Source organism: Mus caroli, unplaced genomic scaffold (genome assembly GCF_978045245.1).
Source record: "Mus caroli unplaced genomic scaffold, Mus_caroli_1 scaffold_2, whole genome shotgun sequence".
Classification (NCBI taxonomy): domain Eukaryota; kingdom Metazoa; phylum Chordata; class Mammalia; order Rodentia; family Muridae; genus Mus; species Mus caroli.
In genome coordinates, this window is record NW_028227257.1 from 153,518,210 (window position 1) to 153,544,128 (window position 25,919).

The following is a 25,919-nucleotide window of genomic DNA, read 5'->3' on the forward strand; positions in this document are numbered from 1 at the left end:
CAGAGCTGCCTCTGGGCCCAAAACATAAGCAGCAGGTTGGTAAGAGCTCCTGGATTCCTCCCAGGAAAAGCTGCCTTCTGTAAGCTGAGTGGGCCTCCCAAGACTGGGATTGAAATTCCCCTAGAGCTCCCAGCACCAGAACCTTCTGCGACACACGCCGTGCCATGTGGAACTGAAAACTAAATGAGGATGGGGTTGGAGTGAACCTTATCTCCCAATCTTTCGTCCATTCAGTGGCTCTGTCCTTGAAGCCCAGATGCTTCTTGTTGAATCTCTTACTCCTTCCCGAGGGCTGGCTCCCTCCTCTGAGAACCCTAAGCTAATTGCCAGATGCCTGACTGGCAGTTGGCTTGGTTGCCATGGGATGTTCTGAGGATCTAAGTCTACCCCCTACATGGTCTGCTCACACCTTGCTGCTTGTTACAGAGGAAGATGGATAGCCGAGAGTACCCAGACGCACAGGGCTTCGCTGCTGATATCCGGTTAATGTTCTCGAATTGTTATAAGTACAACCCTCCAGACCACGAAGTGGTGGCCATGGCCAGGAAGCTCCAGGTAAGCCAGGGCTGGGTGTAAGTGTGATTAATAGCTGCATTATGCTGTGGGTGTGGAGGCCCTTAGATATAGTCTGGGCACACCGGGACAACGATGCAGGTCTCCAAAGCATCCCCAGCAGGCAGGCCTCTGAGGCGCCTTGCTTCCACAGCCCACTTCACCTGTGTGAGATCCTGCTAATGGTAGAGTGGATTCCAGGATACATAAGTAGACGGGCAGGGTGCAGGCTGGGACGGGAAGGTGGGAAGCAGGCAGTGGCCTCTGTGGCTGTAGAAACCCATGCCCAGCTGTCCTACAGAGTATCACCGTCTGTCCGTTTGGGGTTGGTGTACCCTAGTGAGGCTGGTGGGTGACCGGTCTACCGAGATGTTAAAGCAGGGCTGGGTTGGTTCACAATGACAGCGACTCTTAGAGAAAAGCTGTCTTAAGGGGAGACCAGAGTGTTCTTGTGGAGCCTTCAGTGCAAGTGTGAGCAATCCACAGAGTCCCACCCAGGGTGTGTGAATACTTGTATGTACATGTGGTGGTCTGCCAAGGACCAGGTGCTGTATAGAACACCAGGATTTTGTTGGCGGAAGTTATCAAAGGGCTTTGCTTTTGGTGACAAAGGTAAAGATTAGGAAGTTTTTCAGCACCTGAACATTTTTATTTTGGTTTTTGGTATTTCGTTTTTTTTTTTTTTTTTTTTTTTTATGTTATTGTTGCTGCTTTTAACTGAATCTGAGGGGCTGAACGATGGCTGAAGTGGTTAAGAGCACTTGTTACTCTTGCATGGGACCTGAGCTTGGTTCTCAGCACCTGAATGGTGGCTCACAACCATCTATAGCTCCAGTTCCAGGGGATCCGACGCTCTTCTAGCCTGTGAGCAGTGCGTGCATGTGGTTCATATACATACATGCAAGCAAAACACACATAAAATACATGTTTTTAACTTTTTAAAATAGAGTCTGGTTCTGTAACTTAGGCTCGTCTTGAATTTGTAGCTATCTCAGTTTCCTGAGTTTTGGTATTACAGGTGTCCCACTACACCTGGCTTGGGGACCCAGAATGTTCTATGAGCATTTCTTAGTTCCCTAACAGCCATCTTGGGTTATGAGGGTTGGTGGGCAAACCCTTTTTCCCACTTGTGTGGGTCCTCCTGATGTTTCTCACCTCCCTTTGAAAGTGGCCCCTGTGAGGGAAAAAGAACTCCTGTGAGGCATAAGGTCTCTTCAGTGCTGGCTGTGCCCTGCTCCTTCTGCACAGACCCTGCTGGGAAACAGGGCACAGTAGTTATGGAGGTCCTCTTATGTGTAGAGGTAGCTTTAGGCCCTGCCTACTTGATCTATGTGGACTTGCTTGCTGTGGACTCCAAAGGGATTTTCACACAATGTCAAAGGGCACTGTGCTGCTAAAAGCCAGACTCTCAGCCAGGTGGCGGTGTGTGCCTTGACAGAACCAGAGACAGGTAGTCTCTGAGTTCAAGGCCAGCCTGGTCTAGGAAGTGACTTCCAGGAAAGGTCGGGCTACACAGAGAAATGCTGTCTCAGAAAACAAAAGAAAACGGAGGCCAGCTGTCCCACAGAAGGTGATTGCTAGCCACCCAGCCATAAAGCATAGAAGGAGCCTCGTCACCTGTCACCGGTGCTATTGAGCAGTCGCCACTGTTAATTTTATGGATCGTGCTCTGGGGGCTGTAGCCCAACCCCATATTGACTTGTTAGTTCAGGATCTAAGGGTTGGGAGGAGTCTAAGTGCACACTCAAAGTAGGCACTTTTAGAAGCTGGGCTCCGGCCTGATGTGTGTGTATGTGTGCACATGCTAACACATGTCTGGGTAGGTCCAGTGTATGAGGCAGACAACAGGAACACCCCCTTATTTTCCTCATGACCCCTTCATCCCTTTCTGCCTCATGGTAGAATTGTTTTCATCAAGGTGGCTGCAAGGGACTTTTTTAAAATTTGGCTTTGCTAGAATGTAGCTTTCCCCATTTTGGCACGCTGGTGTGAGATGTGTCACTACAGTAAAAGCCCGGGGGAGGGGATCAGGTGAGATAGGAGCCAGCTCTAAGTACCCTGTGGCTGAAGTCCCTGCTGGTCTTCAGGGCTGAAGGAAAGACACTCTTGGGGGCACCAGGGCTGCCTGACTGCGGGGCTGTTTTTGCCTCTTGCAGAAGACTTGCAGGTTTAGTCACAGGGAGCTGTGTGCCATGCTCTAGAGAGCCAGGTCTGTGATTGGCTGGCCTCTTTCCCTCGTTCTAGGCCTACACTGAGCAGTGCCTGCCCCTTTGCAGAGCCTGAGCCACGTGTGGTGTGGGCCACTGAGGTGCATCTTACATGCTAGAGGTGTGCATGTGTTGAGATGTCCCTCTTTTTCTCCAGGATGTGTTTGAGATGAGGTTTGCCAAGATGCCTGATGAGCCCATGGAGGCGCCTGCGCTGCCCGCTCCCACAGCCCCCATCGCGAGCAAGGGGGCTGAGAGCAGCCGCAGTAGTGAGGAGAGCTCTTCAGATTCAGGCAGCTCAGACTCAGAAGAGGAGCGAGCCACTCGGCTGGCTGAGCTGCAGGAGCAGGTGAGGATAAGCGCCTCTGCTGCTTCCCACTGGGCAGGGGCCACCAAGCCTAGCTGCCTGAGCTGGCCCTGACCGGCCATCCTTTTTCCTTTCCTTCCCTTCACCTGCTGCGGCCCTTGTCTGTGCTGGTGGGCTTGCTCACAGAACCTTCCTGGGTCTGAGGAGGCTGGAGTCTGACACCCAAGAGCACATAAGTGGCTGAAAGCTCTTGTGTGCCTGACACATTCTTGGGTCCCTGGGGGCTGGGCTCTCCAGAAAGGCCTGGGGGTCATACACAGGCCACAGAAATGTCTTTTAAGTAGCAGCTACAGTGGGTGTGCTCCAGGTTCCAAGAACCCCTCAGAGCCTGTCTCAAATCTGTGCCTCTCATGTCCTCCTCTGCCTCATTCTCCCTGCTGTGCAGAATGAGGTGACCTGACTGTTCTGAGGAACAGTCCAGCTGTATGAACTACTTTGCCAGGTGTGGCAGCCAGCCCTTCGAAGTCAGAACATAGCCACCAAGACAGTAGTGTGCGTGAGCAGGTGGCTCCAGGGGGAGGCAGGGCTAGGAGAGTAGAGTGTCTCCAGACGGAGCTGCATGTCAGACTCTGGGATGCTGAGGTCATGGAGCAGGGAATTGGCTGTGAAGGGTGTGGCCTTAGGGCTGCTGAGTCCTTCCCACTGCATGGTACCTTCCCCTGTTGGCTATGGAGCTTTTCCTGAGGTACCCAGGAGCCACGCAGGCCACCTGCTTACCTGTACATGGTGGGTCGCGGCCCCTCCCCAGACATGAGTGCAGCACTCTGTCTTGCCGGCTGCTGGTCGGGCCACGGGAGGACGAGCCGCTGTCATTGTTTCGCTTTGATCCCGCAGACTGGCTGCGGAGCCTTCCAGGATCAGCTGTTGAATGTCTCCTCTGTGCAGGTGCTTACACTAGTCCTCTCATCTGAAAGATAAGCATTAATGATGAAAGTATTAGTTGCTATTACCAAGTTCCTCCTGTGTCACCTGCCCCAAGCCCAGCCTATGTGCAACCACCCTGGGAGGTGGGTCCCTGTCCCCCATAGGTGAGTGAACAGGTTCAGAAGGTGACATGACTCACCAGCAGGCACAGAGAGGGGCAGAGTGGGCTGGGACGTGCTTCCCTGCATCTCTCTGGCTTCCAGAGGCAGAGTGGGGTCATAGTTGAGGCAGCCACAGGGGTGCAGACCTGCCCAGAGTACCCGCTTAGCTGCTTGCTCTTTTCTAGCTAAAGGCCGTGCACGAACAGCTGGCTGCCTTGTCTCAGGCCCCAGTGAACAAACCAAAGAAGAAGAAGGAGAAGAAGGAAAAGGAAAAGAAGAAGAAAGACAAGGACAAAGACAAAGAGAAGGAGAAGCACAAGGCCAAGTCTGAGGAGGAGAAGAAGGCCAAGGCAGCCCCAGCAGCCAAGCAGGCCCAGCAGAAGAAGGCTCCCACCAAGAAGGCCAACAGCACAACCACAGCCAGCAGGTGGGTGGTCGCCTGCCAGGCCCTCAGATACCTCAGGGCCCCAGGACTGCCATATCTGGGACATGGAGCCTTGGCTCCATGGCAACTGGGCTGGGGCTTTGGGGAAGAAGAGGGTTCTCTGTAGCTGGGTGGGAACATTAGCTGCCGTCAGCAGGTGAGCCGGTAGGCAGTGGGAGCTGGGTACAGAACTTAGGGGAGGCTAGCAGACAGCTTCTTTGGGTGGAGTTATGCTACTGGGGGAAAGCTGAGAGGATACGTGTAGACTGCCAAGTGCTCTGCTTTGATAAGGCATCCTCAGAGGAAGAGGTCACATTGTGGCCATTGTGGAGGACAAGTTCTTGGGCAGAGGTCATGCAAGCAAGGACACTGCCTTGGATTGGTGGCGATGCAGGAGGTGGCAGCAGTGAGGCTGATGGCTTAGAGGGCTGCTTGGGAACGGGCTGGGAAGGCTTGAGTGCCTAGGTTCAGGAGAACAGTGTGTGCAGCCCTGGAGCCATGCAGGGTGGGCTCTGTTCCCACCTGCCTTCCCCTCTCCTTGTTCTCTCCCTTGGAAAGGATATAGAAATCAGGATTTTTTTCATACTCTCTTTGTCTGGATTTGGAATCTGTATAATGCTGATCCCCAGAATGGTACTGTATAATATTTCAGAGTAATTAGGGACAGTTTTTGAGAAGACTATTTACCTTTTTTCTATTTCCTGGCAGTTGAGTATGTTGGGAGACTCCTCCACTCTACATTCTGTGGCCTGGCTTTAATATATACATCTATCTGCAGGTCTGAGGTGTCTTCATGGGCAGTTGACATATGGTCAAGACTTTGTCAGTTTCTAGTCTCTTCTAGAGAACAGTCCTTGACAGGAAGCCTTCCCTATTGACAGTTTTGGTTTTTGGTTTTGGTTTGTTTTGGTTTTTTGAGACACCTCTTGTCACTTTTAATCTTTTGTTTGGTTTGGTTTGGTTTGGTTTGGTTTGGTTTGGTTTGGTTTGGTTTGGTTTGGGACAGGGCTTCTCTGTCCTGGAGCTCACTGCTCACAGGATGGCCTCAAACACAGATCTACCTGTCTCTGCCTCCTGGGTGCTGGGATCAAGGTGTGCATCACCACACCTGGACTTGCTTTAAAAAGGTTTTTTTTTTTTTTTTTTTTTTTTATGTGTTGCCTGCATGCCTAACTGTGTACCATGAATATGTGTCCCCCTCAGAAGCCAACAAAGGATATCAGCTCCCTGGAACTGGTGTTATAGGTAGTTGTAAGCTGCTGTGTGGGCACTGAGATCCAGGTCTTCTGTAAGAACAGAGCTCTTGGCCACTGAACCATCTCTTCAGGACCCCCCCCCCCCCCTTTAAACTCTTTAAAATCACTTGTGGTGCTGAGTAGGCACAGTGCCACACATTGTTCATCCAAGCACTGAGGAGTCAGAGACGATCTCTGTGAGGTCAGGGCCAGCCTGGTCTACAGCGTGCATTTCAGGCCAGCCAGGGCTATATATTGAGAACCTGTCTCAATAAATAATTAGAAAGTCGTGTGTGTGTGTGTGAGTGTGTGTGTGTGTGTGTGTGTGTGTGTATACGTACATACATACCACAGTGTATACGTGGAAGTCAGAGGACAGTCTACAAGAGAGGAGTCTCCCATTGCAGTATGTATATACTGGGGATTAAACTAGGATTTACAACCCTTCATCTACCAAACTGTCTCACTAACCCTGTAGCCTTCTTTGTAAAAATACAATATAGCCATGTTTGGCTTTCCCTACCATCTCAGAGGCAAGGTTTTACTACCATCTTGCCTGCCTGTTGAGTTTGCATGGTGTGTTTTACCAGCTTGGTAACTTTATCACTGAAGGTCTTGTTTCTCATGTGACCATCTCTTCCTTTTCTGTCAGCCACTCACACTCAGTGACTGACGTGCTCGGACTGCATCGACCATGTCATTATGATCTCTGTCCCTAGCCTTTTCTCTTCCTTTCCAAATTTTAAATAGTATGAATGTGGCGATCTGGTTCTGACTTCTTAGGTTTGAGAGGTGGTAGGTAGTTCCTGACTGGACCCTGGGCCAGGAAGCAGCTATTCTGACCCCGAAGTAGGGTCTTGCCTGTCTCTGGCAGGCAAACCAGACACCCTCGGTTTGCCCAGCTCTTGTTCCTGAGGAGCCCTAGGGGACCTCTAGGGAAGAGAACGGTCTTTAGTGAAGGAGAAAGGGGCTAGGTGGTGGGATAGGTAACTGAGACTCAATGCCACATGGCTCTGTCTTCTGCCTCAGACAGCTCAAGAAGGGCGGCAAGCAGGCATCTGCGTCCTATGACTCAGAGGAGGAGGAGGAGGGCCTGCCCATGAGCTATGATGAAAAGCGGCAACTTAGCCTGGACATCAACCGGCTGCCCGGCGAGAAGCTGGGGCGTGTGGTGCACATCATTCAGTCTCGGGAGCCCTCGCTTCGGGACTCAAACCCAGACGAGATTGAGATTGACTTTGAGACCCTGAAACCAACCACGCTGCGGGAACTGGAGAGATATGTCAAGTCTTGTTTACAAAAAAAGCAGAGGAAACCATTGTGTAAGTTGTCTGGGAGAGCATGGCTCTGGTAGCCCCTGCAGCCCCTGAGAGCAGGCACTGGGCCCACAGCTGCCTTGCTGTTTAAGCCTGCCTGCCTACCACAGGCCCCAAGGACATCTGTGCTCAGCCAGTGCATTCGTGCTGCCACATCCTCTTCCCTGTTCTCTGATAGGGAAGATTCGTATTGGGCCCCAACTGGCCTGTCGTGAGAAATATGATGTGGGGTTGGCTCAGCCCATTCATTCACGTCCAGGTAGGGCCCTTCTCATTCCCTTTCCTAAGGCTCCTTCTGGGGCTTTGGCTGTAGGGAAGAGTCCCATTCCCTTCACTGGTGATGTCTGTACAGAATCTCCACAGGATGGACCCTGACCTAAAGTTCACCCTGAATTTGATGGTTTCAGCAGACAGGGACCAGTCACTGCCTGGGTTTGCAGGTGCTAGAAGCTGGGAGGAAGAGAAGTCCCAAGGCAGCCCCTCACTATCTAGGCTCATGCCAGCCTACATGTGGCTGTTGAGTGAGGTGTGTTTGGTCCTTTATCACTCTGGAACAACAAGCTTGAGGAGGAGGGTGATCCAGGGGCCAGGGAGTGAAAGCTGGACTCTTTCCTAGACCATGGCAGTCTCTGTGGCTCAGGCAGGAGGAGGAGCTGTGCTGTGGGAGGACTGAGACAGGGTCTGTGCCCTTCCCATAGGAACAGATGACAGGTCATAGCCCAGGCTCTGGAGCCAGGGAGATAGAGAGATGAGGATATGCGGGAGTACTCAGTAGATATGGTGTGTCAGTGGTGGTTCCAGGTCACCCTGCAATTTCCTGCTCCAGCTCCCGTGTCAGAGATACACTGATCCTGCAGCAAGGCCGGTGGTGGTGGTGGTGCGTGCACAGGTGTGTGGGACTGGGACTTACGCTCACTTACTCCACAGCAACAAGCGGGAAGAAGCAGGCAGCCAAATCGAAAGAGGAGCTAGCTCAGGAGAAGAAAAAGGAGCTGGAGAGGCGGCTGCAGGATGTCAGTGGACAACTGAACAGCAAAAAACCCACTAAGAAAGGTAACCATTGAGGCCTTTCATTGTGGGCAGGAGAACATGTCAACCTCCAAGCACCTCCTAGCCTTTAGGAGTGGAGGCATCTTTGGGCGTTGGGGGTGGTTACAGGTGTGTGTGTGTTGTGTGTTGTGTGTGTGTGTGTGAGAGAGACAGACCTTCTAAAGGTCTATGCAGTTGGGCTCTTGGAAGGATCTCTTGGGGTTGGTCTTGATGCCGAGGGCCTGCTCACCCCTAAACATAGGTCACCACCTTGTTGAAAGTGGTGGGTTTCTGGCTTTCTAACCTACCATGTTAAATTGGTACCGTGAGCAAGCACTGTCTCCAGTCCAGGGCTTCTACATAGGGTTTGCTAGGCCTTAGATTGGGTGAGTAGGTATTTTTGTCCCTTCCTTTTGCTTTGGCTTCAGAGATGCTCTAGAACAGCAGATGTATAGGCACTGGTCAGAGTCTGAGACTCAGTGGCGATCCTACCTAGACAAGTGTCTTAGTGCAGCCTTGTGGCCAGACAGGTGACCTGTGACAGTGTGGCACACTGCTCAGCAAGGGTCTCTCCCCTCCTGTGTCCTTGCAGAGAAGTCCGGCTCAGCTCCCTCAGGAGGCCCGTCAAGGCTCAGCAGTAGCAGCTCCTCTGAGTCTGCAAGCAGTAGCTCCAGTGGATCGAGCTCCGACAGCAGTGACTCAGAGTGAACTCGGACTGGGACAGAGCTGGACAGATGGACGTGGTGCACGCCAACGCAGTGTCCCCTCCTATGGTTAATATACTTTCGTTCCATGGTGTGCAGGTTTTCTTTTACTTCAGTGTTATGATCTCTTCCAGCTGTGCTCCGGTAGGGCGGAGAGCCTCGCACGTGCACCAGACCCCATGAGAGGGCCGAGCTCTGCGGGGGAAATGCCTTTGCAGCTCCATTTAGTTGTTTGGAGACTGCTCCTGGGATGCTAACCTGATGGCCATAGACACGGTGGGCTGGAGGCGTGGCTGGACCTGCCCAATCCCTCCTCAGGACCAGCCTCTCCCTTAGTAACTTGAAGGAAGCTTTGCAAGGGTGTCTCTCTGGAGCGGGTTCTGTGTTTGAAAGCTGTTAGAACACTAACCAGCAGGTTACTTCTCTCCACAGGGGCTGAAGACAGATGTGTCAGCCCATGGGAACCAGCCTGGGCCCTAGTGGAGGGTCCTGGTAGCTGCAGACCAGAGCCTCCCACCTCGGGGTTGGGTGTGGAGGAAGAGGGGTTCTGAGTTCCCTGGTCCTTTGGCTGTGTGTGCAGCGTGCAGATTTCGGGACACCGAAACTTTTACCTCAACTTAAGGGAATAAAAACAAACAAACAAAAAAAGATTAAAAAACAAAAACAAAAACAAACCTTTTTTGTAAGTTCATCCATTTTCTACAGAAGTCCAGCCCAGAGTCCCCACTTTGCTAGTGCTGCCTGGCTGCCACCGCCTAACGCTCTGAACCACCGCCCCAGTTTTATGTATATATAAATACTTTATTTATTAACATCATTGGTCATTTTTTAAAAAATGAAAAAGAAAAAAAAAGAAGAGAAAAACCCATAAATAAGTGCATTGTGAGGAACATGGAGAGGATGCTGTCCTCTGCGACAGAGACAGGCCCGTGGCGGGGCGCCTCTGGTCCTGGTGCTCATCATGGCTGGCTTCTCTGAGCTCATTGGCTGTTTGTTTTTTGTTTTTTTGTTTTTGTTTTTTTTTTTTTTTTTAATGAAATGTGGGGACTTTGCAAGCGTAGACGCCCTTCAGCTGTAGCACATCTTCATTTTATGGTATCTATTCAGTTTTTTCTTACTAACTTCTGGTCTTTTAAAAGACATCAACGGAGGAACCTCGGTTCTTCAACACAAGCTTTGTATGTAAGCTGAGAGAAAAGTCATGTATATCAGGCCTAGGTCTTGACATTTAATTTTCTATTGTAAAAAGTAATAATATACAGAGTTTAACAGAAGGTCCTGTTGGGTTTGTTGTTTTTGAGGCTGCCGAATGGTTTTGGAATGCAGGGTCAGCCTTGGATTATCTCTGAGCATTGTGGCCTCAGCCAGGAGTGCACTGGCCAGTCTCCCAGGCCTGGAAGCACCTGCCACTGCAGTGTGCAGAGGCTCTCCTTGACCTTTCTACTTTTGACACGGGTCCCTGTTCAAGAATTTCCAGTTAGCCCCAGAAAGAGACTGGTTCTCTTGACCCCCACCTGAGAGCGCCAAGTGCAGGGCCTTGTGTTGTGTAGTTTTACTTGGGCTGGGGGTGGTTCTTGCGGTTTCTTCCATTGCTTCTAGGCAGAGCCAAGGACTCGTCCTCACCATTCATACATGGGAGATATTTAAAGTTTCTAAAGTCGATCCCACCAGCCCTCGATGTGCACAGGCAGTGGGTGTCAAGCTCGGGAAGTGGCTGGCTGGCTGGCTGGCATGTCTAGACGCCTGGTGAGTTATCAGCCAGTTAAACGTGTAAGCCAGTTTTGTTTATAATAAAGATATAAGTGGATTTTAAGGTTCCATTTTTTTAAGGTTACCCTTGTTTTTCAAAGGTATTTTTTAAACAGATCTTTAATAGAATATTTAAGCTGTGACTGTAAGAAATAAACAAGAATAAACTGACAGGCCTTCCTTCACATGGGGTCTCAGTGGTGTGGCCTACCATGACAGCTTGGCCAGTGTGCCTAGGCAGGGCACATTGCCTGGGCATGTGTAGAGTGAGTGCCCCTGTGAGCTGCTAGGCAAGCAGAGTCTGGCTCTGAGGTGATGTCCCCACAGCAGGGTGGTAGTACAGAGCTGGGCATGGGGTGGAGGTCTGGCATTCCTGTGGCTGTGGTCCCTAGTAAGCAGCCTTGGTCATTGGTGCTTTTAACTTTTTTTTCTTTTTGTCCAGACTTAAATTGTTTTGTCTTCAGAGTTTTGGAGGACCCCGGTCCCCACAATGCCAGGCTGCGGGGTAACTGCCATCCCCTCCTGTGAGTTACATGCGGGGACTTAGACTGTCCTGTGCAGAGGTGGAGGGCAGCTGTCTACAGGCTTCCTAGAGGTCACATGCAGGGCTGGGGTGGCCACTTGGCAGAGTCCTTGTGGTTCAGACCTCCGCAGGCTAGGTAGCTCAGCTTGCTTACAGACTGGAGACATTTTCTTGTGTGGTTTTCTGGGTTTTGTCCTTCTGCAGCTGTCATGGCTTTACAGTCACTTGGGAAATGCAAGCCACTGTTAAAGCTTTGTCCTGTTCATCACTGTCCCTGCTCCTGGCATAACACTTCCAGAGGCTTTCCTTTTTTTATATATATATCTATATATATATATATATATTTAAAACGTTTCTTTTCTGTATGATGTGCATGCAAGTTTACCGTAACTTTTCTTAAAACTTTTTAGTGCCGTTTCTAGTATATTCCTGTAAATGTCAGTTACTGAAAATGAGTCCATTGTAAGTAGTTTAGCTTGTTTTTTGCAATGCCGGCCTCAACACCACAGAGTAAAAAAAAAAAAAAACAGTAGGAAGTACTCTGGTGTCTCGGGTAATCATGAACCTTTCTCCTAGGGTGTTTGTTTTGTTTTCATAATAAAAAGGGAAAGAAGATTGTGTCTGTGTGCTGCTCTTTGCTGCAATGCCTCTCTGTAAGGGCACATGGCGAGGTCCTTACACTTCACCTCTTAATAGCTCTCGGTAGAACTGCTGTGAGTTCTTTAAGGCCAGCCCACTACACAGTATACACAAACACACAAAGCCCTTTCACAGAACACACAAAGCACTTGAGCAGCTGCTGTCCTGTCATGGTGCTGGGGTATGGGGAGTCCTTTGCAGTCCTCATTTAGACTGCCTGCTGTCCTAAGTCATGCCTCTCTTGAGGTCTCACTATGTCCATACCACCTGTCCCGTGCTGCAGTTGACTGACAGGTTACTTGTGGGATAGGCCTCCAAATGTAGTGGGCCAAGTGGAAATGTGTGAGAACATATAAAGAGCCCTATACTGCTCACTACAAGTTGGCCGTGGTGTGGCTTAGGCACCGTGAAGAAGGAATGAGAAGCCCGGAGAGGAGGGTCACTGGGCTCTAGGGAATGTCCATCCCATCCAGAGTGGGTCAGGCTACTTTGGCACTCTTGCTGACACTAACCCTTCTCATCAGACTAGGTCTTTTGGCATTGGCCTGGCCTCCTAGCACAGATGGCATCCTCTGCAGTGTAAGCAGCGTAGTGGCTTCCCAGTGTCCTACATGGAGCATCATGCTGTGTGCTACCCATATCTGCTATCTGCCTGAAGACAGAGGCCCAAGTGCTCACAGTCCTAACACATCTGTGGTCTCTCTCCAAGTTAATGTGCAGTGTCTGATTCAGACAGACGGCCTTGGGTTAGGATAATGTGTGAGCAGGTAGTGGGAACTCCAGATGCACACGAAGCTTGCTTGCAGCACTTCCAATTGAACTGAAAGGCTTGACAGAAACTAATGAACTTGGAACCGCTTCCAAGTGTTAGGCCCCCAGGTCAGGCCAACCAACCCATACTATTTATGGGCTTCCTCTATATTTACAGGAATGCATTACAAAAGTCTAACCCATACCCTTGATTTCGGCTGGGGCTGAGCCAAAGGACCTAGGCTGCTCAGGAGGCTCCAGCTAGTCAGGCTGGATGAAGTGTTTGAGGGATGCACCGTATCCTGACAGTTGTAACACAAATGTGCACATCTGCAACGAGATACAGAGTACCGTGAGTACAGCCATGGATGAGACATGCCTTTTGCACACGTTACAAGCCAAGTGTCATTTGCCTGATGAGTGGGCAGAGCAAGGTGCACGGGGAGGGTTGGTGCCTCTGGAGCAGTTTGACAGCACAGTGCAGAGTGAGGAGACACGCGAACCCTCGGACAGTGGCTCTCAGCAACCACGCCACCGTTACCGTTATTCTAGAAAGCCGAGTAAGGTTTTTTTTTTTTTTAAGATTTATTTATTATTATATGTGAGTACACTGTAGCTGACCTCAGACACACCAGAAGATGGTGTCAGATCTCATTACAGGTGGTTGTGAGCCACCATGTGGTTACTGGGATTTGAACTCAGGACCTTCAGAAGAGCAGTCAGTGCTCTTACCCACTGAGCCATCTCGCCAGCCCCCCGAGTAAGGCTTTACACAAGGAAAATGAGAAAGGGACGAGTCTTTAAGATGTTTATTTAGAAAGCTCAGTTTTGACAAAATGCATCCCCACATTTGCAGAGCCATGGGGTGGACAGTGCTAGCCTCTAAACGAGTGCCTTTGCAACCTGGTAGAAGAGAGGATCCAATTCGTCACCATCAGAATCCACTTTTCCCACACTTAGATTAGGCTTGGAATCACTTCGGGGCACATTTTGCTTAAGGACGACACACCTATATAAGAGGCCACATCTGGTGGCTAGTGTGGATGCTATCACAATGCAGTAATGTCACTACCAGCACTGCGCCCCTTTCACATGCCACTGCAGTGAGCTGACAGATCTGGGACCCTGCAAGAAGAGTCACCTCCTTACCCTGGACCTGATCCATTCTCTATCAAGCAGCAGCTCACAGCAGGTGAGGGTCGGGGTGTGCGTCTCTCTTGCTTCCCTTTTGTTTGGAAGCATTTCCTGGGCTTGGGCAGTGAGAGGAGCATCTAGGTACCTGTTGTGCCACTAATAAAGTGTTGGATGACATTCTTGGATGTTGGGTTTTTATACACGGCTTGATCTTCATGGCCATCAAGGGTCTTCTCCCTGGAATTACATGATTGAGCAAAACTTAGACTGGCCAGTGTCCCTAGAGACCCCAAGCTGGTTTTTGTCTCGAACTAAGATGGCCTCATTTCCATACTGGGAGTACCACATGCTGCGGCTTCTGCTCAGGTATGTACTAGGTGGTACAGACTCCAACTTCTGCTGCTGTTGTTGCCAAATGAGCAAGGACGTATCCCTGTACCGGAGGCGGGCATGGGATTCTGACAGGGCCTTCTCTGCCAGTGGGACTCGCCCACTCATCCCACAGGCCCAGCGTCCTGCACACCTGGCTTTCCTCCTAGGCCAGGAACAGCTGGCTGCTTTGTTTTGTAACTAGTTGGCCAACAGCCTTGATGGCTGTTGAGTTTGGGAGTCCTTGTTCAACTTAATAGTGAAAGTAGGTAACTTAGACCTTCCATAGGCAAGATCCTCAGGAGGGCAGGAGAATCCAAGACACATCTCCAACCATTCAGAAGCCACGTGAGAGCCATTCCCTACAAAGTGCTCTAGTGTTGACAGTGACTCCACACCACTCCTGGGAAGCCTGCCAGGTGTCCACTACCGCTGCAATACTGCTGAGCTCAAAGAGATGTATCCAGGGTGTCTGCAGCAGGGGCTGGCCTGTCCATACCACTCAAAACACAATGGGGATGTGGACTAAGCGTTGGTTCAGGTCCTTTCTTCTAGCCAGTCTTCCACTCTTACCAAGGGTGACACTGCAAAGAGAAGAAACTGTCGGGAGGGGAGGGGAGGGGAGGGTAGTCGGTGGCAGGCCCAGTAGGGGCCTCACCACCAGGAGCAGCCTCTATGTGCCAGAGAGTTCAAGCGAGGTTACTCACGGATGTAGCTAATGAGCTGAGCGGAAGGATGAGGCGGATGGACAATCGCAGGTCCCTTAATAACCCACAGACGGTTGGTGGTCCCAGGGTCTCCTCTCCGCTGGTGAGAGAAGTGGTCCTCAGCTATGGAGCAGAGAGCTACTGGAAGGAGGAAGGATGCGAGCCCTACGCCCCAGCGGCCAGCAAAGTCACCGCTTGCCCGGATGCTCCAGCGAAGCAGACTTTGCCACCGGCGCTCGCGGACACGCGTGAGCCTGCTGACGCAAGGGATCCAGGTCCCGGGCAGAGCCAGGAGGCCGCGGCTACGTCTCCATGGCAGCGTCGCAGGCGTGGCGAGCCGAGCGCCGAGGACCCGCCTGCAGACGGACGCATCGATCATTCTGTGGGCAGGGCCAAAGACCTAGAGGGAGAGGAGGAGCGTCCAGAGGGCGGTGGGGAAGGAAAGGGGAAGGACTGGAGAGGGAGGGGGAGCTTGGAGAGAACTTAGGTTAGGGGGCGGAGAGAAGAAGGGGAGGAGGAGATCCAGAGAAAAGGGAGAGGGAAGGAGCTTGAAGAGAGGAGGAGCCGGAGAAAGTGGCAGAGCGAGATCCAGGATGAGGAGAGAGTGGCGAGAGGAGGATCCCGAGAAATTTGGGAGTGTGTAGTGGGGGAAGAATCTAGGAGATGGGGAGGCTCTGGAGTGGGGAGCATGAAAGGAATGCTAGGAGAAGAAAGAGCTAGGGAGGAGAGGATGAGGATTGAGAGGAGGAGCCTGAAGAGGCAAAGGAAGAAGGGGCGTTTGGGGGAAGCGGAGTGGGCATTGCAGAGTGGAGGGGGTGGTAAACACAAAGGGAGAAGCCAGGATAGAAAAGGAGCCTGGGGAAGACACACTGGAGTCAGAACTGGGAGGGAGATGGGGCGAGGAGCTTGGGGACGGATATGAGGAGGAGCATGAAGGGTGAGGAGCGGCTAGGAAGCCTCCTGGAGGAGATGCTGAAGAGGGAATAGGAGTTAGCATTAGGCACCTTCCCATTCTTGATCCTGACATGGTTTCTGAGGCTTTTATTTTTCTTCTGTTTTGGTTTTTCGAGACAGGGTTTCTCTGTATAGCCCTGGCTGTCCTGGAACTCACTTTGCAGACCAGGCTGGCCTCGAACTCAGAAATCCGCCTGCCTCTGCTTCCCACAGTGCTGGGATTAAAGGTGTGCTCCACCACGCCCCGGCTCAGTTTCTGAGGCTTTTATGTTTGGGTTGGAGCTTTTGTGGTGTGGAGTTTGACGCCACAGCCTTGGGCATGTTAGGCAAGTGCTCTAAGGCTAAGCTTTGTCTTCGGTCCTTATTTCCTTTGTGCAGTTTCCTTCTCAGACCTATTGCTGTTATTATTGACATCCCACTCAGATGATACGCACACTTGTTTTCAATTTATTTAATGTGGTGTGGGATGCATCATTTCAAAAGTAGCTGCGAAATTCCGCCATTCCACATACTGCTCATTTGAATTGTCCTAAAGCCCCAGGAAAATTCAGCATACACTCCTATTAGACCCGACCAAACACTGTGACCCCGTGTCCATTGTTTTTCTTCATAAGATTCTGTTTTCACACTTTAGTCCGATGCCAATTAAGAATATTGACATCAAAAAGAAGAAGAAGAAGAAGAAGAAGAAGAAGAAGAAGAAGAAGAAGAAGAAGAAGAAGAAGAAGAGCTGGGCGTGGTGGCCCACGCCTTTAATCCCAGCACTCAGGAGGCAGAGGCAGGAGGATTTCTGAGTTCGAGGCCAGCCTGGTCTACAAAGTGAGTTCCAGGACAGCCAGGGATATATAGAGAAACCCTGTCTCAAAAAACCAAAAAAAACAAAAAAAAGAATATTGACATCAGTGGGTGGTGGAGAAGGAGCAGGGTGGGATGGTGGTGGTAGGAATTTTCGAGGCAGAGGCAGGCAGATCTCTGAGTTTGAGGCCAGCTTAGTCTAGTCAGTGAGTTTCAGATCAACCAAGGCTACCTAGTAAGAACTTATCTCAAAAAGATAAGAGAGAGAAAAGAAAAAAGAATACTGACACCATGGACAGCCCCAAAACAAAACCAAAGTACAGAATACCATTTTGTTGTTGTTTTGTTTTGTTTTATTTTTCAAGATACGGTTTCTCAGTGTAACAGCCCTGACTGTCCTGGACTCGATTTGTTGATCAGGCTGTCCTCAAACTCACAGAGATCTGCCTGTCTCGTGCCTCCTGAGCGCTAGTATTAAAGACATGTACCACCACTCCCCAGGATGGAATACCAATTTTTTCCCCCATGGCTCCACTCGCTCTGGTCTGCTTGCTTACTCACTTCTGCCCTGCTCGCTTCGGCTGTATTTATTTCATGTATGTGAGTACACTATCACAGTCTTCAGACACAGCAGAAGAGGGCCTCGGATCCCATTACAGATGGTTGTGAGCCAACATGTATGTGGTTGCTGGGAATTGAACTCAAGACCTCTGGAAGAACAGTCAGGGCTCTTAGCCCCTGAGCCATCTCTCCAGTCCCAGAATACGAATTCTTTACATGGGCATTTATCTGTGTCGGCTTGCCTGCCTGTCTGTCTAGGTATTTGTGTGTGTGTGTATGTGTGGTCATGCACATACCATGGTACACATGTGAAGATCAGAGTTCAGCTGGAGGGCATCTGCTCTTTCACTTGGAATGGAACTTAGGTTGTCAGTATTGGTGACACATTCCCTTGTCACCTACTGACCCATGTCACCTACTGAGCCTGTCTCCGGGTCTTCACCTTGTTTATTTGTTTGTGTGTGTGTGTGTGTGTGTGTCGGGGGGGGGTGAGTGGCATGTGTGCATATGGAAGATGTGGAAGTCAAAATTCAACATGCAGGATTTGATTCCTTCTACCATATGGGTTCCAGAGGTCAAGCTCAGATAGGCTCGGTGGTGCGCGTCTTCACCTGCTGAACCATCTCCGCAGTTTTGAAACAGTGTCTTCCACTGAACTTAGAGCATACCAAGTTGGCAAAACAAGTTAGTCAAGGATTTTCCTGTCCCTGCCTCCTCAGTGAAAAATGCATGCCACCATGCAAGGCTGTGTTATGGGTTCTGTGAACCAACCCAGGTCCTTATGTTTGTGTAGCAAGCTCATAACTGATGGGACCATTTCCCTAGCACCCTAGCGCCCTAGCTTCCCTCCTTCACAATGCTTCACTGTGTAGCCCAGGTAGCCCATGTCCTCCTTAAGTTCTTTGAGAAGTTTGAGACAGAATTTCTCTGTGTACTTGCCCCCTTTCTTCTCTTCTCTTCTCTTCTCTTCTCTTCTCTTCTCTTCTCTTCTCTTCTCTTCTCTTCTCTTCTCTTCTCTTCTCTTCTCCTCTCCTCTCCTCTCCTCTCCTCCCCTCCCCTCCCCTCCCCTCCCCTCCCCTCCCCTCCCCTCCCCTCCCCTCCCCTCATCTCCCCTCATCTCCCCTCATCTCCTCTCATCTCCTCTCCCCTCCCCTCCCCTCCCCTCCCCTCCCCTCCCCTCCCCTCCCCTCCCCTCCCCTCCCCTCCCCCCCTCTCTTTCCTCCTCCTCCTCCTCCTCCTCCTCCTCCTCCTCCTTTGCCTTGTTTGCGACAGGGTTTCTCTGTGTAGCTCTGGCTGTTCTGGACTCATTCTGTAGACCAGATTGGCCTTGAACTCACAGAGATCTACCTGCCTCTGCCTTCCAAGTGCTGAGATTAAAGGTGAGGTGGCCAATATGCCTGGCTCTTCTTGAGTTTTTGTTTTGTTTTGTTTTAAGATTTATTTATTTATTTCATGTATGTGAGTATACTGTAGCTGTCTTCAGACATACATTGTAGCTGTCTTCAGACACATCAGAAGAAGGCATGAAATCCCATTACAGACGGTTGCAAGCCACCATGTGGTTGTTGGGAATTGAACTCAGGACCTCTGGAAGAGCAGTCAGTGTGCTTAACGGCTGAGCCATCTCTCCAGACCTTCTTCTTGAGTCTCTCCCCCCCCCCACTTCCCAGAGCTGAGGATTGAACCCAGGGCCTTGCGCCTGCTAGGCAAGTGCTTTACCACTGATCTAAATCCCCAACCTGTTCTTCTTGAATTCTTTTTTTTTTTTATTCTTTTTTTTTTAATTAGGTAATTTCCTCTATTACATTTCCAATGCTATCCAAAAAGTCCCCAATACACTCCCCCCCCCAGTCCCCCACCCACCCACCCCCACCCCTTGGCCCTGGCGTTCCCCTGTATTGGGGCATATAAAGTTTGCAAGTCCAATGGGCCTCTCTTTCCAGTGATGGCCGACTAGGCCATCTTTTGATACAAATGCAGCTAGAGTCAAGAGCTCTGGGGTACTGGTTAGTTCATAATAATGATCCACCTATGGGGTTGCAGTTCCCTTTAGCTCCTTGGGTACTTTCTCTAGCTCCCTTCTTGAATTCTTAATGATTCTCCTGCCTTAGCCTCTAGGGTGGTGAGATTACATGTATAAGTGATCATCAAGAAAAACTACCTGACTTCTGAGGGCAGGCCGTGGTGGGTAAACTGGCTCCTCCTGCTCTGCGTTTTGGGTGCTCGCAGCACTTTTCCCTAGATCTATGCTCCCTGACCCTTGGTGCTGCTAGTTGCAACGTGTGTTCAAGCCTGGGATCTCCAGCTTCCTAACGATGAGTCCAGTCACTGACGGTTCTTCCTGACTGGTTCAGGCTTCACGGTACACTTTACTCATGGCAGCTGCTCTGTGGCTTCCTGTGGGGGTGTGGCCATGCGGGGGTGTGGCTTCCTGTGGGGTGTGGCCCTGCGGGGGTGTGGCCCTGTGGGGGTGTGGCCCTGCGGGGGTGTGGCCCTGTGGGGGTGTGGCCCTGCGGGGGTGTGGCAGTAAAGCTCCATAAATGTCTGAACTGATGGAACTGTATTCCTTCTCGGTTCTGGAAGTGAGCTGTTTGAACTTCTGTTGTGGTTGGCGGCTGGGGATGTAGCTCAGTCCAGCATGCACACTTAGTTAGATCCCCATAGCTTCATAAAATAAAACTGGGTGTGGTGGTGCAGCCTGTAAGATGTTCAAGCTCACAGTGAGTTTGAGGCCAGCCAGCCATACATGAGACTCTGTCTTTAAAAAAAAAAAAAGTGGACAAGGTCACTCTTGCTGCCAGAGCTCTGGGAAAAAGCTGTCTGCAGTGTCTCTTAGCTACTAGTGAGTGCCCTCTGTTTGACCATCCTTAGCTTGTGAATGAGTCACTCCACTCGGTCTCTGTCTCTGCCTCAGCATGGCCATTTCCCTTCTTTCTTTTCTGCTCTGTGTTACTAAGTCTCTAAAGATACAACACTAGATTTAGAGGCCATGAAAAGAATCTAAAATGACCTCATTGTCAAGACTGCTTCCCTTAACCAGAACCCAAACCCATTTTGGGCCTCAGGGATTTCATGTGCACATGTCTTTGAGGGTTGGGGGAACACACCGTTTACCCTGCTACAAAAACCTAACACAGAAATTGGTGTAGAAGCCGGGCGTGGTGGCGCACGCCTTTAATCCCAGCACTCGGGAGGCAGAGGCAGGCGGATTTCTGAGTTCGAGGCCAGCCTGGTCTACAAAGTGAGTGCCAGGACAGCCAGGGCTACACAGAGAAACCCTGTCTCGAAAAAACCAAAAAAAAAAAAAAAAAAAAAAAAAGAAATTGGTGTAGAAGAACATGGGGGAAGTTGGGATTGGTTATCTGGCCAGGTTGTAGCTGAAAGCTATGGATATTGCTGGTCTTAGGGGATAGGTCAAAGGGCAATATTAACTAAACACTGACTAATCAGAGTGTCCCCTCTGGCCACCCAGGCAGTGGTGCTCAATGGCAGCTTCTGAGGACCCAGACGGTGAGAAAAAAAGAGTATGGAATTTACTTCTTCATGCATTCATGCATTCATTCATTCACTCACTCATTTATTCGTTTAGACAAGATCTCCATGTATATGTCACTACCTGACCTGAAACTCACTACGTAGTCTAAGCAGGCCCTGAATATACAATTTTCTGCCTCAGCTTCTTGAGCATATGGAATTATAGGCTTGCACCACCAGACCTGGCAAACCCAGTGTTTTGTGTACACAGGGCACATGCTGACCTATAGCCCTTAGCCCTATACAACATTTTTTTCAACTTTTGAAAATTTTTTTTTTTTTTTAGATTTATTTATTTATTATATGTAAGTACACTGTAGCTGTCTTCAGACACTCCAGAAGAGGGCGCCAGATCTCGTTACGGATGGTTGTGAGCCACCATGTGGTTGCTGGGATTTGAACTCTGGACCTTTGGAAGAGCAGTCGGGTGCTCTTACCCACTGAGCCATCTCACCAGCCCAACTTTTGAAATTTTAATGTATGTATACAATGGTTTTTTTGATCTTATCAAACCTCTACTAACTCCCTCCAACTCTTCTCTAGGATCCTGTCTCCCTCTTGATTTCATGTCCCATTATTATTATTAATTTGTTGTTGTCTTGTTGTTATTTGTTTTTGTTCTGAGACAAGGTCTCACTATGTAATCCTGGCTGGCCTGGAACTCCTTATATAGACCCAGCTGGCTTCTAATTCACAGAGATCCTCTTGCCTCGGTCTCCCAAACGCTGGGAGTGCACCACCTTGCCCAGCAATTGTTACTGTTAATAGCACTTTGAGTCTAATTAGTGCTGGCCGTATACACACATGAGGTTATCCACTGGGGCACGGACAGCCTACCAGGGCCCACATCCCCAAGGAAAAGTGACTCTCCCTCTCTCAGAAACTGTCAGCTGCCAAGAGCTTTTTTGTTAGGAGTGAAGCTTCCGGAGTCCCTGCCCCACCCATGCTGGACTTTTGACTGGCTTGATCTTCTGCAGGTCTTTTGCAGACAACAACAGCTGCTGTGAGCTGCTGTGTGCGACAGCTGTCTCACAGCAGACAACATTCTACAGCTCTCTTCCAGCTCTTCCATGCCTTTGCCCACTCTTCTGTGTGTGCTGTTCCCTGACCCTTGGCTGAGGGAAGATTCACGTAGATGGCCCATTTGTGGCCAGGCTCACACAGCTTCAGTGTTGTCTGCCAGCCCGAGGCTGCGTCTGTGTGGCCCTCTTGCCTGACTGCCAGGCTTTATCAGGGAGAAGTTGCCACTGTTTGTCCCTCTGAGATTTATTTATTTATTTATTTATTTATTTATTTATTTATATGTGTATGGGTGTTTTGCCTGCATATATGTATCAGTCTGCCACGTGCATGCCTGGTTTCTTCAGAAGGAGGTGTGGGATCCCTTGGGACTGGAGCTATAGATGGCTGTGAGCCATCCTGCGGGTCCCATCATGGGAATCTGACTGGGGGTCTCTGGGAGAGCAGGTCAGTTTTCTTAGCTGATGAACCATCTTTCCACCTCTAGCCCCAACCTGTGGTTTTACTGGATCAGGGGTCAGGATGTCTGCATTGCCCTAGGTACCCAGCCTCAGCCTGTAAGAGAAGCAGTGCTGGAGAACTCAGCCCAATGGAGTGAGGGGGACCCTGAGGGTGGGCGGTCACAGCTGGGAAGCTAGCTGAGGAGAGAATGAAAACTCGGTTCAGATTGACTTCATCAACCTGGATCAGACGTGGGGAGTCTGAGGCCAGGCGGCTCGCTGTCAGTGTGTTTAAAACAGTACCATTTGGGGGAAAGTTTCCTGATGTAATCCAATCCCTGATGGACAAGGGAGCATAATTGCATCGAAACTCAGGGTACATGCCATTTTCCCCAAGAAGATGGGTTCTAGAGATAGGCGAGATAGGCTACCTGTACTAGCTTGAGAGCCTAAGGAAGGGTCTGGCCTGGTCTTGGTCATACAGAGAGCATAGAGGTCACCTGGGCTGTTAGCCACCTTGGATCCTGGTTGGGGCAGCCTGGGGGAGCCTCTGGCTATACAGCTAATGTAAGGGTCACTTAGATCGCTAGCCAGCCTCTGTCCTAGTTGTAAGAGCCTGATATGGTCTGGCTCAACAGACAATGCAGATCACCAGGCTGTTAATCACCTCCAGTTGCCAGCTTTCTGGATGGAATGACAATCCCGTGTGACTAACATGACTGGTTTCTCTGTGGGATCTGTGGGAACAAAGACCTTCCATGCTGTGATCCCAACAACAGAGCCCTCAGTACTCCGCATCTCCTGCCTCCGGAATCACTGCTGGATCACTCATTCATTGCCTTCCTCCTCTAGCACAGCTCCTAACCCAGTCATTCATTAGCACTGGCCTGATGTCACCCTTCCAGGCAGCATCTGAAATACTACAGCTCTCACAGCTCTCACTACATCCTGCCACATAGTTACCTCATCCCTCTGATGCTGGGAAAGTGCCTCCTTCTCAGACGCCCAGGACCCCACCTACCTTCTTGCCTCCAGCTGCATGAAGGCCCCTGGCCCCTAACAGACATGTAAGGTGGGGAATGATGGCTTGCCCAAGGGCTTAGAGAGGGTAGGAGAGCCCTAGTCATGGCCTGACCCACCTGTGAGTGACCCCAAGCTTAAGCTAGGGAGGCCAAACCTCACTGGTCCTCTTAAGGGGTTCCATGTCTTAGGAGGTCACCCTTTGGGGCCTCTTTTTATCTGGCTCAGTTTTCTTTTCTCTTTCTCTTTCTCTTCCTCCTCCTCCTTCTCCCCCTCCTCTTCCTCCTCCTCCTCTTCTTCTTCTTCTCCTCTTCCTCCTCTTCCTCTCTCTCTCTCTCTCTCTCTTTCTTGAAACTGAATCTGTCTATGTAGCTCTGGCTGTCCTGGAACTCACTCTATGGACCAGGTTGCCTTTGAACTCACAGAGATCTTGCCTCTGCCTCTGAAGTGCTGGGATTAAGGGAAGGCATGAGCTACCATGCCTGGCTTCAGTTCTTATCATTATACAGGGATCTGGGATCACACCCATGCCAGAGCTCTGCCCCTGGCCCAGCAGAAGCTATAGTCAGACCCTTATCCATTTCCAGACAGGAGCCAAGACCTGGCTGTCTCCCTCAGTAGAGCCAGCTGAGCTTGTGGCCTTTGGAAATTCATTCAGCAGTGGGGGACCTCTGCCAGACTTGGGGGCAGTTTGTCATGTTGCATCAGATGGGGGTGAGAGAGACCAGGCAAAGAGGAGATATATATCTATAGAGGCTGAGATCTGCTCAGACCACGCCACGCAGGAGGCAAGAGGCCAGGAAGGGGCAGCTTCTTCTGTCCCTGAACATGATACTTCCTGTTTGATTCTGACAATCATAACCTTGTCTTACTATATCGCTCCAAGTTGTGTGTGTGTGTGTGTGTGTTACTGTGAAATATTTTCTAGATGGGTAGGTGATGGGTGGAGGAATGTGTGGGAGAGTGGGTAGATGAGTGGACAGACAGATATCTAGATAGCTATGTGTCTTAGGATTTTTCTTGCTGTGATAAAACATGACAAAAATCAACTTGGAAGCCGGGTGGTGGCGGCGCATACCTTTAATCCCAGCACTCGGGAGGCAGAGGCAGGCGGATTTCTGAGTTCAAGGCCAGCCTAGTCTACAGAGTGAGTTCCAGGACAGCCAGGGCTACACAGAGAAACCCTGTCTCGAAAAAACAAAAACAAAAACAAAAAAAATCAACTTGGTTGGGAAGGTTTACTCCATAGCTTGCTCAGCCTATTCTCTTCCTTTTCTTCTCTTTTCTTTTTTCTTTTCTTTTCTTTTCTTTTCTTTTCTTTTCTTTTCTTTTCTTTTCTTTTCTTTTCCTTCTTGCTCTGGCCCCACTCCCTCTGACCCAAAGATTGATTGATTGACTTATTATATGTAAGTACACTATTGCTGTCTTCAGACACACCAGAAGAGGGCATTGGATCTCATTACGAATGGTTGTGAGCCACCATGTGGTTGCTGGGATTTGAACTCAGGACCTTTGGAAGAGCAGTCAGTACTCTTAACTGATGAGTCACCTCTCCAGTCTTTTCTTTTCTTTCTTTTTCTTTTTTAAAAAAGAATTATTTATTTATTTTATGTATGTGAGTACATTGGAGCTGTCTGCAGACACACCAGAAGAGGCCATCAAATTTCATTACAGATGGCTGTAAGCCACCATGTGGTTGCTGGGAATTGAACTCAGGGCCTCTGGAAGAGCAGCCAGTGCTCTTAATTGTTGAGCCAACTCTCTAGCCCTTTTCTTTTCTCTTGTTTGTTCTCTCTCTCTCTCTCTCTCTCTCTCTCTCTCTCTCTCTCTCTCTCTCTCTCTCTCTCTCTTTCCATTTTTAGACAGGGGTTTTCTGTGTAGTCAGTCCTGACTATCCTGGAACTTTCTTTGTAGACCAGGCTGGCCTTGAATTTATGTAGATTTGTCTGCTTCTGCCTGCTAAATGCTGGAATTAAAAGCATGTGTATCCATTCCTGGCTGCCTGCTTTTTTATATAATTCAGAAGTACCTGACCAGGGTGGCACTTCCCCCTTATAGGCTGGCCCTGCAGACATCAATCAATCAAAAAAAAAAAAAAAAAAAAAAGCCCACATAGGTTTGTGCACAGGTGCACAGGCTAATCAGGTGGGGAAATCTTCTCAACTGAGGCTTCCTCTTTTCAGATGTCTACTTTGTATTAAGCCAACAAAACAAAAAGGAAACCTAAGCAGGGCAGTGGGTGTGTGAGTGGTGGGGAGGTAGTTGAGTGAGTGGGATGGATGGGTGGGTAGGTAGGTGGCTGAGGAGGAAGTGATGGACAAACGGGTGGGTGTGTGGATGCAGAGCAAATAAGTGGATGTGTATCTGGGTAGATGGGTGGGGTAAGCAGGTAGACAGGGAGTGAGTGGGTGGGTAGGTAGTGAGTGGAGTCAAGAACTCATGCCAGACATGGTGCTGGGTGCAGGGAGAACAGGGTAGAGGTGGCTCCATAGCCCGCGGACATCACAGCACCTCCACTTAAGGCACAAAGGAAACGGTCCTGTCAGTCCTGATGGGCTTAAGGAGACACATACATTTCCCAGACTCCAGTCAACCCTCTGTTCAGTTTAATTAATTTAGAAATCAATACTGAATTCTATTTCTGGTAAACTTCTAAGTGTATTTGAAACAGCTTGAGCATGAAAATCTTTTTCAACTGTGAGTTTTATGAAGCCTAAATATATTTAGATCAAACGCTTCTCAGGGGAATGCAGGGTTCAGATGGAAATGGGCTGTATGTGGAAGACAGACCCTATATTTTGAAGATAAGAGAAGGATGTGAAGTCTTTTTAATTAGATGTAATGCTGATTAGACATCAGGATGAC

General features: G+C 49.9%; 2 protein-coding genes across 8 annotated transcripts in view; one reads left to right on the forward strand and one right to left on the reverse strand.

Moving 5' to 3' along the window:
• Positions 1-11,749, forward strand: part of Brd3 (bromodomain containing 3) — a 58,846-nt gene extending 47,097 nt beyond the window's left edge. For 5 of the 6 annotated variants that reach the window (XM_021181866.3, XM_021181859.3, XM_029473367.2 and 2 more), the window contains exons 7-13: positions 427-555; positions 2,917-3,108; positions 3,961-4,011; positions 4,337-4,578; positions 6,840-7,132; positions 8,054-8,179; positions 8,748-11,749. In XM_021181866.3, the coding sequence (XP_021037525.1) occupies positions 427-555; positions 2,917-3,108; positions 3,961-4,011; positions 4,337-4,578; positions 6,840-7,132; positions 8,054-8,179; positions 8,748-8,863 (1,149 nt within the window). In that variant the 3' untranslated portion in view covers positions 8,864-11,749. The remainder of the gene's footprint in view (positions 1-426; positions 556-2,916; positions 3,109-3,960; positions 4,012-4,336; positions 4,579-6,839; positions 7,133-8,053; positions 8,180-8,747) is intronic. The other variant, XM_021181875.3, reaches the window with a different exon arrangement.
• A 1,545-nt stretch (positions 11,750-13,294) lies between these two features.
• On the reverse strand, positions 13,295-15,065 carry Brd3os (BRD3 opposite strand). 2 transcript variants are annotated; one of them, XM_029470151.2, is made up of 2 exons: positions 14,731-15,065; positions 13,295-14,623 (listed from the first exon to the last, which is right to left on the reverse strand). In XM_029470151.2, the coding sequence occupies exon 2, from the start codon at positions 14,150-14,152 to the stop codon at positions 13,898-13,900; it is 255 nt and encodes an 84-aa protein (XP_029326011.1). In that variant the 5' UTR covers positions 14,153-14,623; positions 14,731-15,065; the 3' UTR covers positions 13,295-13,897. The 2 variants fall into 2 exon arrangements, with proteins under 2 accessions (XP_029326011.1, XP_029326009.1); XM_029470149.2 differs by having other exon boundaries at positions 13,295-14,607; positions 14,731-15,063.
• Between the last annotated feature and the right edge of the window lie 10,854 nt (positions 15,066-25,919).

What these genes read in the sequence shown, in the direction of transcription:
- Brd3os (XM_029470151.2), bottom strand. Translation starts at nt 14,152, where the DNA reads ATGAGTGGGCGAGTCCCACTGGCAGAGAAGGCCCTGTCAGAATCCCAT.